This window comes from Chelonoidis abingdonii, chromosome 10 (genome assembly GCF_003597395.2).
Source record: "Chelonoidis abingdonii isolate Lonesome George chromosome 10, CheloAbing_2.0, whole genome shotgun sequence".
NCBI lineage: Eukaryota > Metazoa > Chordata > Testudines > Testudinidae > Chelonoidis > Chelonoidis abingdonii.
Window position 1 is genome coordinate 54,617,589 of NC_133778.1, and position 16,068 is coordinate 54,633,656.

At 39.9% G+C, this 16,068-nt stretch overlaps 1 protein-coding gene across 1 annotated transcript in view; it reads right to left on the reverse strand.

Moving 5' to 3' along the window:
• EPC2 (enhancer of polycomb 2) overlaps positions 1-16,068 on the reverse strand; it is a 102,208-nt gene that overhangs the window by 67,403 nt on the left and 18,737 nt on the right. Inside the window, exon 2 of the mRNA XM_075070240.1 lies at positions 5,078-5,237. Within this exon, the coding sequence (XP_074926341.1) occupies positions 5,078-5,237 (160 nt within the window). The remainder of the gene's footprint in view (positions 1-5,077; positions 5,238-16,068) is intronic.

Consider the following 16,068-nt stretch of genomic DNA (forward strand, 5'->3'; position numbering starts at 1 on the left):
ACGCTATCATTACATGATCACTTTCATCCAAGCGCCTTCTACCTTCAGGTTCTCAACTAGCTCCTCCCTGTTTGTCAGAATCAAATCCAGAATAACCTCTCCCTAGTCACCTTCTGTAATAAAAAGATGTCTCCAATATGTTCCAAGAACTTCTTGGATAATCTGTGCCCTGCTGTATTGTTTTCGCAATAGATGTCAGGGTAGCTGAAGTAGGTAATGCACTTCCTAGAGAGAGAAACAGTAGCTAGGTTGATGGAATAATTCTTTTATCAACCTAGCACTGTCTACACTGGGGGTTAGGTCAACTCTAGTCTGTCACTCAGGGATGTGGATTTTTCAACAGGGTGGTTAATGGAGATGGAGGGTAGGGAAGGAAAGAGGTTGGGGCTCAGAGGTGAGGGAGGCATGGCACCCTCAGCCTTGCCTATGCACTGAACCCCCCTGCATCCCACAGTTCTGCCAGTGCACCCCAATACTGCATGAAAGCTAACTAAGTATTGGAAGAACATTAATTGGGAAACTAGAGGGTTCGTGGCTGACTGGAAATGATGTACTGTATGGCAGTGAAACATTACTAGCTCTGAAACCCCAGTGTTTCTCAGAGATGGGATACATTTATTGGACAGAGGTCTAACTATCAGTCCTTTGGAATGGAAACCCACGCCAACCCTGCCACAAACAGCACCCTCCAACCATTGTGAAACAAAACCAGGAACACTATTTCTCTGTTATATAGCTGTCTTTCACGCCAGGTACTATATGTGAGTCGATTATAGAATGGGAGGTATAAGAGAATAATGGCAACAGAAATACTGTATATTGGGGAGTGAAGATTTCAAAGAAAATTTGTCACTTGCTTGGTGGGGGGAGGTGTGAGTACAATAGTGGGGATGAGGCCAGCTTGGAGGAAGGACAAGGTAAATGGGTCAGTGGCATGTCTGGGGAGGTCTGAAAGCAAAGAGAGTGGGGTGCTTGTGCGCATGGGGGAGAGAGGAGTGGCACTGGCTGAGTTTGCTAATTGGAAGATATTATATGTACACATGCCTAAATGATTACTAACTCCAAACATCAACATATCTATTCCTGTTAAAAAAAACTTAAATTCAATGCAAAAAAGTATGTTAATGCACAGTTAAGATTGCTTGGTGGTATATCTTCCCACTGCAGAACGCTGAGTTGCATAAAGCTCAAACTTCTGAAAAATCAGGAAATGCAGAGTTACAGTTGCCTTAACTCTGTCCTCTTTCAGCAATGTCCCAATATGTCTCATTAACACATGCCCTTTACTCTGCCAACCCCCAAGCTGCTGAAATGTACCATCTCATCTTCTACAACCTATTTACTCTCACCCACAAGGTTCCATTTAACACTATTAAAGGACAAAAGGAAAAAGAAAGGTTTCCCAGGCACCTTCTTTTTATCGTCTTTGAGCAATGCTTCAAAATGCACATACTCACACTATCCCTCTCGCTACAAGATTCGGATCCTGGCATACACTCACATACTTAGCCAAATCCACAGAAAAAATTTATACATATGGTATTCTAAGAGTCACTTTGCAATCTTTTACAACTCCTTTACCCTGAGGATACGTCTACTTTTGAGCTGGGAGGTGTGACTCCCAGCTAACATAGACGTACCGATGCTAGCTCTGCTCGAGCTAGCGCATTAAAAAACAGCAGCGTAGCCAGAGCAGCAAAGGCAGTGATTTGAGCTATCCTCTCGAGTATGTACCTAGTGGAGTCCAGGGGGTTTGTACTCTGGCAACTAGCAAAAGCCACTACTCATGCTACTCCAGTGCTATACTGATATTTTTAGCATACTAGCTCATGCAAAGCTTGTGTGCGTGTGTGTGTGTGTCTCTCTATGCATTTGGGAATAACACTTAGCGCAAAAGGCATATATCTCAACCTATGTGTTCACTTAACCATCATTAAAGCATTAGAATTATTTCATATTTCACCTCACTACTGACAATATTCTTTGCAACAAAAGCCCCACCACTGGCAATCTCCACAATGCTGTATAGAAATTATGAATACTACATCCTAAAAGACACCTATTTCCTTTCCTCATACATGAGAGGGTGCAAAACATAGAACTCCTCATAGCACAACCATAGCTCTGTCACACTCCTCAAAGTAATCCACAGATCTCACAAACACACCTCTACCAAGCAGAGCTAACTACTGTTGGCACCATTTAGTTCAGCAACACCTGATACTGACCACATTTGTTTTACCTGGAGTGCATGCAGATAATAAATGCTCATACCCCAGCTCACTATGGACAAAACTCTTTATAATAAAACCTCTGTGCACTAATTATATAAATGTGCATAACTCTGCACTGAAATGATGCATGCTGGATCCCAAAGGTACACATGCAGCTGTTCCTTTTGCTCACATACAAAAGGAAACCTAGATCCACATGTCCTCATCTCACAAACACACCTTTAGCAAGCAGGTCCAATTAGTACCTCTCCCATTTAGTGCTGGTAACCCTAACACACTGACTACACCTGTAGTGTATGCATATAATTCCCACTGGCTATTGAAAACTCCAAAGGAAAAGTGGCATGGGCAATCTTTTTTTCCCCCTCCTCCTCCTGTTTGTTCTTTAATAGTTATGTGGAATCCTGCGGTGAGAGAAAATACTTTCCAAAAGGAGGTGGCACATTTCAGCAGCTAGGGCACTGGCAGAATAAAACTGTGTATTTTAACAGGGCATGTTGGTGCACTGCCTAGTTTTTTAAAGTTTGTGAGTTTTGCTCAACTCAGCATTCTGCAAGGAGACAACATACCACCAAACAGCCTTAACTCTGCATTAAAGTAGTTTTTTACCACTGATTCTTTTTTACATTTAGGCCTGGTATACACTTAAAACTTGAATCAACACACACAACTACAGCACTCAGGGGAGTGAAAAATCCACATCTCTGAACCACATAGGTATGTCGACCTAACGTCCAGTATAGATGCAGATAAGTCAACAGAAGAATGCTTCTGTCAATAAGCTGCTGTTGCTCAGGGAGCTAGAGTTCCCACAGCAACAAAAAAAAAACACACCTTTTAATACTGTATTCTGCATCTACGCTACACAATTACAGAGATGTAGCTACAGTGCCCATAGCCTAGACATGACCTTAGTCTGTTCATCCTATCCAAACTAAGTCACAGCCCAAGATTTATTAAACCATAATTCACTATCAGAAGAGCAATTGCAATATGAATGGATTTCTACTTAAAATAAAAATATTAATTGGTTAATGTTGATACATTTAACAAATCAGAGAAAAATTAACTTTGACTCTTTTGTGAACTGCTTGCTGACAGTGTAAACCATATGGATCTGGGTAGCAGCCCCTTGCAATAAGGACAGTCTATGAACAGTTTTTCTATCAATATAACTATTTTGGTTAGGCATGTGATTTGATTTGATTTAATTTAATTTTATTTAAACCAAAATAATTTTATTGATACTATTTCCATTGGTTGCTTCCTCACACTACTAACATCATCTCTGTCTTATCCAAAAGGGAGCTTCAGCCAATGCACCTTCATACAACTCCCAATTTTGGAAAAATACTAGGGAAGACAAGAAAATACACCACTCAGACATTCAAATAAGTCTGTCTCCATCTATATCCATAGACAGCTCAATGACACCTTGTAAACAACAGATTCATGGAGGCTGAAACATCTTCAAACAATAAACACAAAGAATCAACAGAGCATCTATATCTGGCACAGGATGCAGATCAACAAAATCAACATAGCATGCATCATAAACAAGCCTAACAAATGGAGTCAAAGAGGTCAGAGGACTCCTGTATTATCCAAGATACTTCAACATAACTTTGCCAATAAATCCTTCCAATTTATTTATTTATTTATTTATTTTAAATAAAAAGAGGTCAGGGTGATAACCAGCAAGGAAGTCAGTGGCGAGAAAGGATTTCTTGAGTATGGACTTAATCAATCATTTGAAAAGGGCTTGGTTTCTTGCCTCCCAGAAAGGGACTGATAATTTCCACCAATAAGTAGACCCAGTGTCTTACCACAAGATTTTATTATTTTGATTTATTTGTAGTGTGGTAGCGACAAGGAGCCCCGGTCACAGACTAGCACCCCACTGTACTAAGTGTTGTACGATCACGGAACCTAAAAATGGTCTACGCCCAAAGAATTTACAATAATACAAGTGGGATGAGTCCAGTTTACAAGCTGCCAACCTAAATACCTCAGAGAACGTGACTATTCAAAAACAAAGCAAACAGTGACCGTACATTTGTTTCCCCCTAAAATGCATCTATTACTACACAGGCAGTCAATCCCATCCAAATCAGGGAAGTCTCAAGTATGACAAATTGAAAATTCTTTGCAGTAATAAATACGCGATTCTACATTTTTGCAAAACCTACACATTCACCAAAATTACCTATAGCCCAGAATATTTCTCCAAGTCAGAACTTCACATACACTACAGTGAAGAGCCCATTTTTTACCTCCAACACAATCTCAGCATGAAGTTTCAAAAACTTTTCATGCTACAATCAGGTGACCAGATACAGTGATTTCCACTACAGATATTCTCCTATTTAATCTATCTTCTTGCTAAGGTGATCTGCGAGTAGAGATAAGGGGCACTCAGGAACCACAGCATCAAAACTGATGACAAAAAACAATCACAGACAACTTTTAGTATGGCTTCTTCAGTTATTCTATCTCAGAGTTAGGAAATCAAATGGATTCTATGATGGTGCGATTAACACAACAGATAACTAGTAGGATTTGGCCTCTGGTTACTGTCTATCTTAAACACATACAAAACGTCAATATGGGAATCCACAAGCCAGCCCTGCAAATAATACTTTCCTCTCTCCCTCAATCCCCAAATCCTCCTGGCTATTTCAAAATAACAACAAGGACTTAGCTACTTTAACTATTACCAGGTTTTGGGGGAGGGGGGTCCTTCCACCTATCCTTGAATACTTTTATAATTTTGCCTCTGCAATCATTAAGAACTTTCCCAAGTTAACTTAAAGGAAGACAGAACAACATATCCATGAACTTACGTTGAATGTGAATGAACTGCTTTGGCTGTTTAAACTCTCCTTTGTACAGGCGATTGTAATAGTTGACATTGCTCTCTGCCTCAGGAACTGGGATAACCATGCTCTCTTTCTTTTCTCTAAAGACTTGCTGTGCCGAAATAGCTCGTTGTAAATGGTGTTCCTGAAAGAGGAAAAGTTTAGAATTTATTTATACGACAGCATTTATTTTTTAAAATATAAAAAATGGATAAAGTTAGTCCATTTTCCTAGCAATAGTGTTCTAAAGTGTCATGGAGAAGATCCTAGTAAAATTTTTGTGAGTTGTTGTTTTTTTTTATTGCGCTTCCAGGCCAGCAGGGTACAGTAATGGGAGAGAAAGAGTCCTCTACATTTAACACTAAGTCATAGGCAAATTCAGCTGTTGACAGGTTCCACATAAAGAAAAAAATCTCAAGCCTCCATTAATGATATAGGGGCTCTAGATGGAAGGAAAAAAAAATCTAAGCATACTCACAAACCTTTTTTTTTTTTTAAATACAAAAAACAGACATTAGGTGTTCCAAGTTAAACAAAATAATCTAAAAGAGAAGCATAGAAAGTATCATGGCTCAAAATCAGCAATGTATGCACATTAATTCTTTATAGTATGGGAAGCCCGTTGTTCAAATCAAGATCATGAACGAACTTAATCCACTGCCAAATGCAAAATACCACCATGTTTTTATTTAAGATTGATGCACCAGCCAGTTTTCAGAATGGAGAGAGGGCAACAAAAAATGATGAAGGGTATGGAACAGCTTCCATATAAGGAAAGATTAAAAAGACTGGGACCATTAAGCTTGGAAAGAGACTAAGGGGAGATATGACAGAGGTCTATAAAATCATGAATGGTGTGGAGAAAGTGAATAAGGAAGTGTTATTTATCCTTTCACATAACACAAGAACCAGGGGTCACCTAATGAAATTAATAGGCAGCAGATTTAAAACAAACAAAAGATTCATAGATTCATAGACTCTAGGACTGGAAGGGACCTCGACAGGTCATCAAGTCCAGTCCCCTGCCCTCATGGCAGGACCAAGTACTGTCTAGACCATCCCTGATAGACATGTATCTAACCTACTCTTAAATATCTCCAGAGATGGAGATTCCACAACCTCCCTAGGCAATTTATTCCAGTGTTTAACTACCCTGACAGTTAGGAACTTTTTCCTAATGTCCAACCTAAATCTCCCTTGCTGCAGTTTAAGCCCATTGCTTCTTGTTCTATCATTAGAGGCTAAGGTGAACAAGTTTTCTCCCTCCTCCTGATGACACCCTTTTAGATACCTGAAAACTGCTATCATGTCCCCTCTCAGTCTTCTCTTTTCCAAACTAAACAAACCCAATTCTTTCAGCCTTCCTTCATAGGTCATGTTCTCAAGACCTTTAATCATTCTTGTTGCTCTTCTCTGGACCCTCTCCAATTTCTCCACATCTTTCTTGAAATGCGGTGCCCAGAACTGGACACAATACTCCAGTTGAGGCCTAACCAGCGCAGAGTAGAGCGGAAGAATGACTTCTCGTGTCTTGTTTACAACACACCTGTTAATGCATCCCAGAATCACGTTTGCTTTTTTTGCAACAGTATCACACTGTTGACTCATATTTAGCTTGTGGTCCACTATGACCCCTAGATCTCTTTCTGCCATACTCCTTCCTAGACAGTCTCTTCCCATTCTGTATGTGTGAAACTGATTGTTCCTTCCTAAGTGGAGCACTTTGCATTTGTCTTTATTGAACTTCATCCGGTTTACCTCAGACCATTTCTCCAATTTGTCCAGATCATTTTGAATTTTGACCCTGTCCTCCAAAGCAGTTGCAATCCCTCCCAGTTTGGTATCGTCTGCAAACTTAATAAGCGTACTTTCTATGCCAACATCTAAGTCGTTGATGAAGATATTGAACAGAGCCGGTCCCAAAACAGACCCCTGCGGAACCCCACTTGTTATACCTTTCCAGCAGGATTGGGAGCCATTAATAACTACTCTCTGAGTACGGTTATCCAGCCAGTTATGCACCCACCTTATAGTAGCCCCATCTAAATTGTATTTGCCTAGTTTATCGATAAGGATATCATGCGAGACCGTATCAAATGCCTTACTAAAGTCTAGGTATACCAGACCCACCGCTTCTCCCTTATCCACAAGACTCGTTATCCTATCAAAGAAAGCTATCAGATTGGTTTGACATGATTTGTTCTTTACAAATCCATGCTGGCTATTCCCTATCACCTTACCACCTTCCAAGTGTTTGCAGATGATTTCTTTAATTACTTGCTCCATTATCTTCCCTGGCACAGAAGTTAAACTAACTGGTCTGTAGTTTCCTGGGTTGTTTTTATTTCCCTTTTTATAGATGGGCACTATATTTGCCCTTTTCCAGTCTTCTGGAATCTCTCCCGTCTCCCATGACTTTCCAAAGATAATAGCTAGAGGCTCAGATACCTCCTCTATTAACTCCTTGAGTATTCTAGGATGCATTTCATCAGGCCCTGGTGACTTGCAGGCATCTAACTTTTCTAAGTGATTTTTAACTTGCTCTTTTTTTATTTTATCTTCTAAACCTACCCCCTTCCCATAAGCATTCACTATGTTAGACATTCCTTCAGACTTCTCAGTGAAGACCGAAACAAAGAAGTCATTAAGCATCTCTGCCATTTCCAAGTTTCCTGTTACGGTTTCTCCCTCCTCACTGAGCAGTGGGTCTACCCTGTCCTTGGTCTTCCTCTTGCTTCTAATGTATTGATAAAAAGTCTTCTTGTTTCCCTTTATTCCCATAGCTAGTTTGAGCTCATTTTGTGCCTTTGGAAGTACTTCTTCACACAACACACAGTTAGCCTGTGGAATTTGTTGCCAGGGGAGTTTGTGAAGGCCAAAACTATAAGTGGGTTCTAAAAAGAATTAGGTAAGTTCATGGAGTAAAGGTCCATCAATGGCTATTAGCCAAGATGGTCAGGGATGCAATCCCATGCACTGGCTGTCCCTAAGACACTGACTGCTAGATGTCAGGACTAGATGATAGGGGTTGGATCATTTGATAATTGCCATGCTCTGTTCATTCTCTCTGGGGCACCTGGAACTGGCCACTGTTGGAAGACAGGTTCCTGGGCTAGATGGACCACTGGTCTGACCCAGTATGGCCATTATGTTGTTCATTTGTTACCTGCTTCTGTTTTTAGAGGTTTTTTTAGAATACTATAATAGGCAAAATAACAGGCACATATTTCCCCACAGAAGAACATACAGAATATTTGTGGAACTTCAGTTCCTCAAATATGCAATAGTATTCATTATACTTTGTATTCTTACCCTACTGGAGACAGAATAACCACACCCAACTCACAGGAAGTACGAATTACACTATCCCTTCATTAGGTTATCAGAATTCTTTAGCATCCATATATCTTTCTAGTTATTTTGGTGCAAATCCAACCACACATGTGGATTAGCAATAGGATAATTGTGATTTTTCTCCTTCAATGGATTTTGTAGAACGTTCACACTATAATCCATGAGACAAAGAAAAAAAGCTGCTAGAAAACATAATATACAATTATATTTGCAGTGTAACTTTGCTTCAACAATTTTTTATGCAACCAAGGGTGGAAAAATGTATGAAACCTACTAATCAGAGATTAAACCTCCTAGCAATAAAAGGTACGTGGTGAACCTCACTAGCAAGACCCAGAGAAAATACCAGATGAACAGTTCCCACACACCAGATTTGCACCTGCTGGGAATGGAGAGGATGATCTACTATGGTCTGCCATCGAAACTTCTTGGGGGCTTCCTCTTTCACATCAGGCTAATAGGATTATGATAAACTTGAAATCAAATTCTCTCTTGCTGCTGTAAGGAAATTTTTCATCTCTCTGCCTCCACCACCGCTTTGCTATAAGGAGTTCAGATTCTCTATTCTATCTATTCCCTCACACTCCTGGTTATTGGAAGAAAGGGTAAATGGAAAATATCCCCTATTACTCTCCTCCCTTCCCAGCATCTGAGGTTTGGGTGGTCTTCCCTCCCATGAATAACTCCAATGTCTGTCTCTTGTGCTCATAATTTCACCAAGAAGCAACACTGTGAAAATGACAATTACACATCTATGAAGAAGCACTTTATTCTTTTAAATTTCATTTGATACAGGTTGGCAGATGCAAGAAAAGTATGCCGCATTGGTTTATATTTGGTAAACTCTCTAAACAACCAAAAGGAATAGAGGTTTCTCTTTTTTTAATTCTGCAAAAAACAGTTTTCATTCATCTGCCTTTACTTGTTGAAACAATGGATATTTCAAAACATGCACATTTATTTAATAAATATTTTATTTTTAATTCAAGTTATTTCAGCAATGGGAAAGAAGTATCCACTACTAAAACAAACAGCAATGGCAAAACTACATACTTCACAAACTCTAGAAGAGGAGCACTAGGCATCTCCAACAGAAATAAAGTCAAAATGAATCGATTAATCAGGCTCCCAAGACTTAAGTGCAATGCTGTAACTGAGGCCACGTCTATACGACGCACCATATCGGCGCATTACAATCGATTGCTCGGGGATCGATATATCGCTTCTCATCTAGACGCGATATATCGATCCCTGAGTGCACTTACATCGATTCCGGAACTCCACCAAAACCAACGGAGTTCCGGAATCGACATGGCGAGCCGCGCACATCGATCCCGGCGCGGTGAAGACGGGTGAGTAGATCGATTTTAGATAATCGATTCAGCTACGCTATTCTCGTAGCTGAAATTGTGTATCTAAAATCGATTTGTCGCGCGTCGTGTAGATAGACCTGGCCTCAGACGAAAGAGTGTACATTTAAATATCTAGTGTGTTTTTCTGAAATTATTACATCTTGTGAATGTCTAACACTTCATTATGTAAGTCTCTTTTTAAAAATAAAGACAAACAATGCTATTTTGAGCAATTTAAGAAAATTAAGTTATTCAGTTCATTTCTAGATTTCTTGCTACCTGTCGAACAGCCCTATAGAACTCCCTAATTGATATCAATACAACACATCAAGTGGACCAGAAGACTGACCTACAACTGAGGTGGGAAAATACCAAGTTTTTTTCTGTCATTCCTTGTCCTCAGATAGGCCACTGAAACTATGATTCCTGCAGGACATGCCCTTATTTTACTTCTTCAAAATCTTCTTTGTCCAGACCACTCTTTTAATTGTCAACACACCTTGAAGAATGTCTCTCTCTCCTTACCTGGCTGTTATAACTCCTGTTTCCCTAAACATACTTAGAGAGGACTTTTTGTTTTAATTTATATGGATTGCAACATGCATCAATATCAAATCTGGACCAAGTGAGAAAATCAATACAGGAGACCATCACTGTCAAACTACATTAAAAATTTCACTAAAGTTTGAGAAGTAGAAGATTGGATAGTAAAGATAAACTGTCTAGTTCTCCTCCCAGATGGGCATCCTATGTAACCTGGTGCCTAATCCCAAATGCTTGATGAAGTAGCAAAGGTATTAAATTGCTCTTTATGGAGAATGTGTGACCTTGGGAGTTTCTTATTGCGCACACAGCTTTGATGTAGGCCTGGGATGATAGGATGACCATCCACAATCAGATTCAGGGTTTAAATTATAGTAACAGGCACCTTGAGAAACCCTAGTTTTCAAGGATTCCATGCGCTGATCTTATTCCGATTGAGTCCACTTCCTCTGTAATCCAAGATTACAACTTTCTTGATGTACTAACACCACCAATGCAGCCATTACTATCTCTCCTGCACTGTGAAGTAACAAGGTTCTTATTGCAAGGTGGTAATAGCACCAACACCCCATTTTATAGCCTAGCACAGCTTCCAGAAACCACTTGTTTGACTGACATGTAAATTTCTATTCAGACCTTAACTGGATTTCTAGCTATTCCCAAGGCACTTGCTTTTCCCTCCTGCACTTAACTTCCTATCCTAACATTTCATACTTCATTAGATTAAATTAGATTTGGCAACTTTTCCTCTGAGATTTTGTTCTAATACATTTAGTTAAATTCTCCTGCACCTTTTTTCAGTAAACATACTCCACGGTGTCAAAGACTTGCTTAATCTGTGCAATATAGATGTGCAAGGATATCAGTGGTCAAACTTTATCATGCAAAGGAATTCCTGTTGCTTTTTCAATCTGACATTTTATCTAAAGTAACTATAAATTTCTATTAAAAGGACTACAAAATAGATGCTGAATAAAGTGCTCTGGAATCCTTACAGGCAACGAGCCTCAAGGTATCTTAGACGTGCCATACCAGGGATTAAATCACTTACATTTTAAAAACAAACTTTTTGAAAATAAGATAAGTAACTCAATTTGTATAGAAACTAAGGAATGAAAGTGTACTGATTGATGAAGGGATAGAGAAATTTGATCTGTTTGAAAGGGAAGGCATATAACAATTGAAATTCAGGAAACCTTTTGCTCTAGAAATATTTCTATATTTTATTTAATAATGGAAATTAAAAAATCACATTTTCTTCACAATCTTAAGAAATACTACAAATAAGAAATAAAATATACAAACAGAGTTTATAAAAACTGAGAGGTAATTAAGGATTTCAGGCATTACTCTAGTCTTAATGAAAATAAAGCAAACATGAATTCTCAACCATAACCAAAAAACCAGTACTGAAACATACTATGATTTTCTGAAACAACTGTTCTTTATTTCAAGGGTCACAGACTAAGCAACAGGCTATCAAAATCTTCTAAAGATTCAAAACTTCATGAAAAAAAAATCTACACCAGCTAAATGTTAATTCCTACAACTGAAATTCTGTTTGCTATATTAAAAAGACTTTCATATTAGACTCGATCTACTAAAAGGGGTACAGCAAACTTGAAATATGATCAGTTTTCAAAAGGAGTTAAAAGTAGTCTTGGACATTCCAAGACTAAGTAGTCTTCAGAAATCTTATGCAATATACTATTTTTTGTGGTTTTACAAATCAGAATATCATACTTTTACAAAGTATTTATCTCCCCTGTTGGTGTATGAAAGGCCCATACAAACAACTAACTGAATTACTATTAAGACAAAACAGTGAAATTGAAAATGCAAGTGCTGCCAAATGAACAAAGAAAGAAACTAAAAGGTAGAGACTTTTTTCCCCATTTCTAATGTCTCAAAAAATTCAGACAAATGTGATTATCACTTTAATGCTAAAAACAAAAACTGAACATTCAAATAAAAAATAGCTGAGTTTAATACAAATTATTCTTGCAGTTTAAGCATATTTTGTAATACTCCAATGAATCACAATTTTCCTATGTGAGAGTTAACTATATATGTAAACATTCAATTAAGCAATTAGTGTAGATTTAATTCATAGCATTAAAATACAGTCACAACACTGACAGAAGATTACAAATACAGCTCAGGGTCATTCACTTTAGTTACTAAAATAGAAATATTCATGGTACACACGCAGAGCAGACTTTTCTAAAAAATAAATTGCAATGGAAGGAGTAAGAGATCTAATTTGATATAATCTTCACACTGAGAGGAAAGGTAGGTAAGAACAACCATTACAACAATTATTAAAAAGTGAAAACAGGTTAAATAAGGATATTCTGTTATCTGTTCATCCTATAAATAATTCATTGGCACATAAAAACTGGTAAACAGGAGTTAATTACATATGAGTAATTTAAAGGTAAAAAATATTGTAGGAATGTTGAAATTATCCTGAAAGGGTATTTTACAGACCCAAGAAATTTTAGCAGGTAAGAAATTAGTTTTTCTGTGGTATGTCTTCACTAGCAATGTGAAAGTGCTGCTGCAGCAGCACTTTAATGTGGCTGTGTATTTGTGGCACTGGCGCTGGGAAAGCTCTCCCAGCACTGTAAAAAAACCACCCCCACGAGGATATAGCTACCAGCGCTGAAAGGCCTTGTCTAAAATGCTACGTTACAGTGCTGAAACTTGCAGTGCTCAGGGGGGTGTTTTTTCACATCCCTAAGGGAGAAAATTGCAGCGCTGTAAAGTGGTAGCGTAGACAAGGCCTCACAGGTCACCACAGTACTTCCCCAAAACTCTACAGAGAATTCCAAGACAGATTTATCTAATCAGATGAAATCTCTTCCAGGCCCACCCAGAGGTAAGCAGTAGTCTGTTCTATTTCCAAACCAAACCAAAATTAAGAGAAGGAGAAAGAGAGAATCCATAAAAAAGGTTACTACACTAAAGCCTGGATGTCCTTCTGTGTGAACACTACAGCTACTGAATTTAGGACATTAAAGTTATAGGTTAAGATTTTCAAACCTGATTTGGGGACTTAGATTCAAAACTCCAATTCAATTTTAATGGGTGTTGTGTCAGATTCCCTTGTCAACTCTAAAAATCTCAACCACAGATTTTAAAGTAAGTGTGTAGAACACTACAGTAACACCTCTGCCCAACACTGACAAGATCCCTAATAGTTATGGAATGCAACAACAACCCTGGTCAAGTGGTCTTCAATCTTTTCAGGGCTAGGTAAATTTGCTTTCTTACAGATTTCCAAGATGCAAACACAAATCTATTTGACAACTGTAGAAAAGTCAATTTTAGTAAATCGCATTTCTGGTATTCAAAAAAAAAAAAATAAAAAAAAAAAAAAGGAAAGGAACACCTTTTGTTTTCTCCTGTAGTTAGTCCATCCATTCTGTAATTGCACTGAATAAGTGCCTTGTGACCATATTCATCTACTCAGCCAGCCTGCTTTTTGGCTCATCTTTTTTTTTTATAATATGGAAGGCTACAGTGGAGACTGGATTCCTCTCTGCCCAGCAGGATATGACAGTTTCTCTTAGGAAGGCCTTGTTTTGTGCTCCCCTACTTTATGCAGACAAATTCTCTCTTTTGGAAAGAACATACTTCCCGTGCCTGCACTATTTTCCCACCCTAAAAGTAACTATCACTTCATGTTTTACAGAAGACCTGCTGGAATTCTCTGTGTGGAAAGAGCATAACTATAGTATTTCCATCAGCGCCATACAGACCCTCTGCACTGGACCAAGTGAACTACCAGCTAGGATTCTCCACCCCAAGAGATTTGGTCTCCCTTAGAATTCCAGTAGAGAGAACTGACTGAAATAAGAAAGTCAGATATAGGACAGAAAGCATGCTTTAAAGTTCTCTCTTAATAGCTAAATACCTTTGGGGGGGGGTAATCTTAAAATTAATGACTTGGTTTGTTTTTTGAAAGGCAAGTGTTTTCGTGCATTGAAGTATCATAAATATAACTAATGTTTTTCAAGGGACCTAGAAAAAAATTTCCCCTAGGATTTTAAGGGATTGAGGTCCCTCCTTGATATTTGGTCCTTTAAAAGGTAATACACCTCTACCCTATAATGCTGTCCTCGGGAGCCAAAAAAAAGTCCGCAGGTTCGGCCAATCACAGCTCCTATTGGCCGCGGTTCACCGCTCCAGGCAAATGGGGGCTGCGGGAAAGACGGCCAGCACATCCTGCAGTCCCCACTGGCCTGGAGCGATGAACCACAGCCAACGAGAGCCACGACTGGCCGAACCTGCGGAAGCGGCAGGTAAACAAATCGGCCCAGCCCGTGAGGGGCTTTCCCTGAACAGGCAGCGGACCAGCTTTTGAGATCCACTGATCTAGAGGGTACCGGAAAAAGTGGTCTTGGCTACACAGAAGAACCACCACCTCAGGAGAATCAAAACAGCTAGGCTTTTGGGGCAACCTTTTTTTTCCTTCAGTCTTATTTTTACTGCTAGAGAATGGCTAAAGGGAAGAAATATTTTGTCAATGGCAGCATGAGCTATGCCATTCTGTTGCATAACTCAGCAGAACATCAACAGTACGGTGGCAGAGGAGTGTTAGAATAAGCTATGCCACTCCAATCCACTCACTGTGTATGTAACACTGTTCAGCCATTCACTGCAGGAGCAGGCAAGGTGCTGAATGCTACTAACAGAGGATAAAGATTTAGAAAAACCTTGGGCACTAAGGGTATATGCCCAACGTATTACACTTCATTTAAAATTGCAAGATTCCTTGGGGAAATATATCAGTCAACCACAATAATCTACTCTCTTGTGCAGGGGTGAAAGTAACTTTACAGGACTTACCGGTACTACTGGAGTCCTGAGGGGCCGTGGCCTCATCCAGAAGAGGCATGGCCTCTCAAGATTTAAAGGCCCTGGGGAACCAGCTGTGGCTGGGAGACCCAGATCCTTTAAATCAGCCAGAGGCTCCCAGCTGCAGAGGTGGCTGGGAGCCCCCCGGGCGTTAGGGGCAAATTAAAGGGCCCAGGGCTCTGGCTGCCAGGGGGAACCCTGAGCTTTGCTGGGCTGGGGCAGGGATTTAAAGGGCCCAGAGCTCCTGCTGCTGAAGAAAGCCCGGAGCCCTTTAAATCCTGGCCACAGCCCGGCCGCCAGAGCCATGGCCAGGATTTAAAGGGCTCTGGGCTGCCCGCAGCAGCAGGGAGCTCCAAGTATTTTAAATCTCAGCTGCAGCCGAGATTTAAAGGGCTTAGGCCTGCCCGCGGCTGCGGGCAGCCCAGACCCCTTTCAATCTCCACCGTGGAAGTCGATGTGGTCCAGCACAGCGTACTGGCTCTTGCCGGTATGCCGGACTAGACTGGACCGGCTTACTTTCACCTCTGACTGTATGTATGTGTATGAAATGTGTCACAAACAATGCAGCTGCAGCTTGCCATCAACCAGCAGCGACCCCAGCAACCAGCCCCTGTAGGCTGCTGCCTGCAGAGAGCCAGCAGGTGCCGCTGGGCTGAGTCTGCCAAGGAGTAAGTTACCAAGGCAAAAACCACAGCCAGCCAGGAAGGGAGGGAGGGAGAGAAGTCAGTGGTGAATGAAGGACAAATGGGAATAACCTTCATGAAATATACAAGATATTTAGAGAAAATTTTGTCAATTTCAGCCTCTGCACTCCACAGGCAGGACAAAACAAAAAGAGATCTGAGATTGCACCCAATGTCCTAA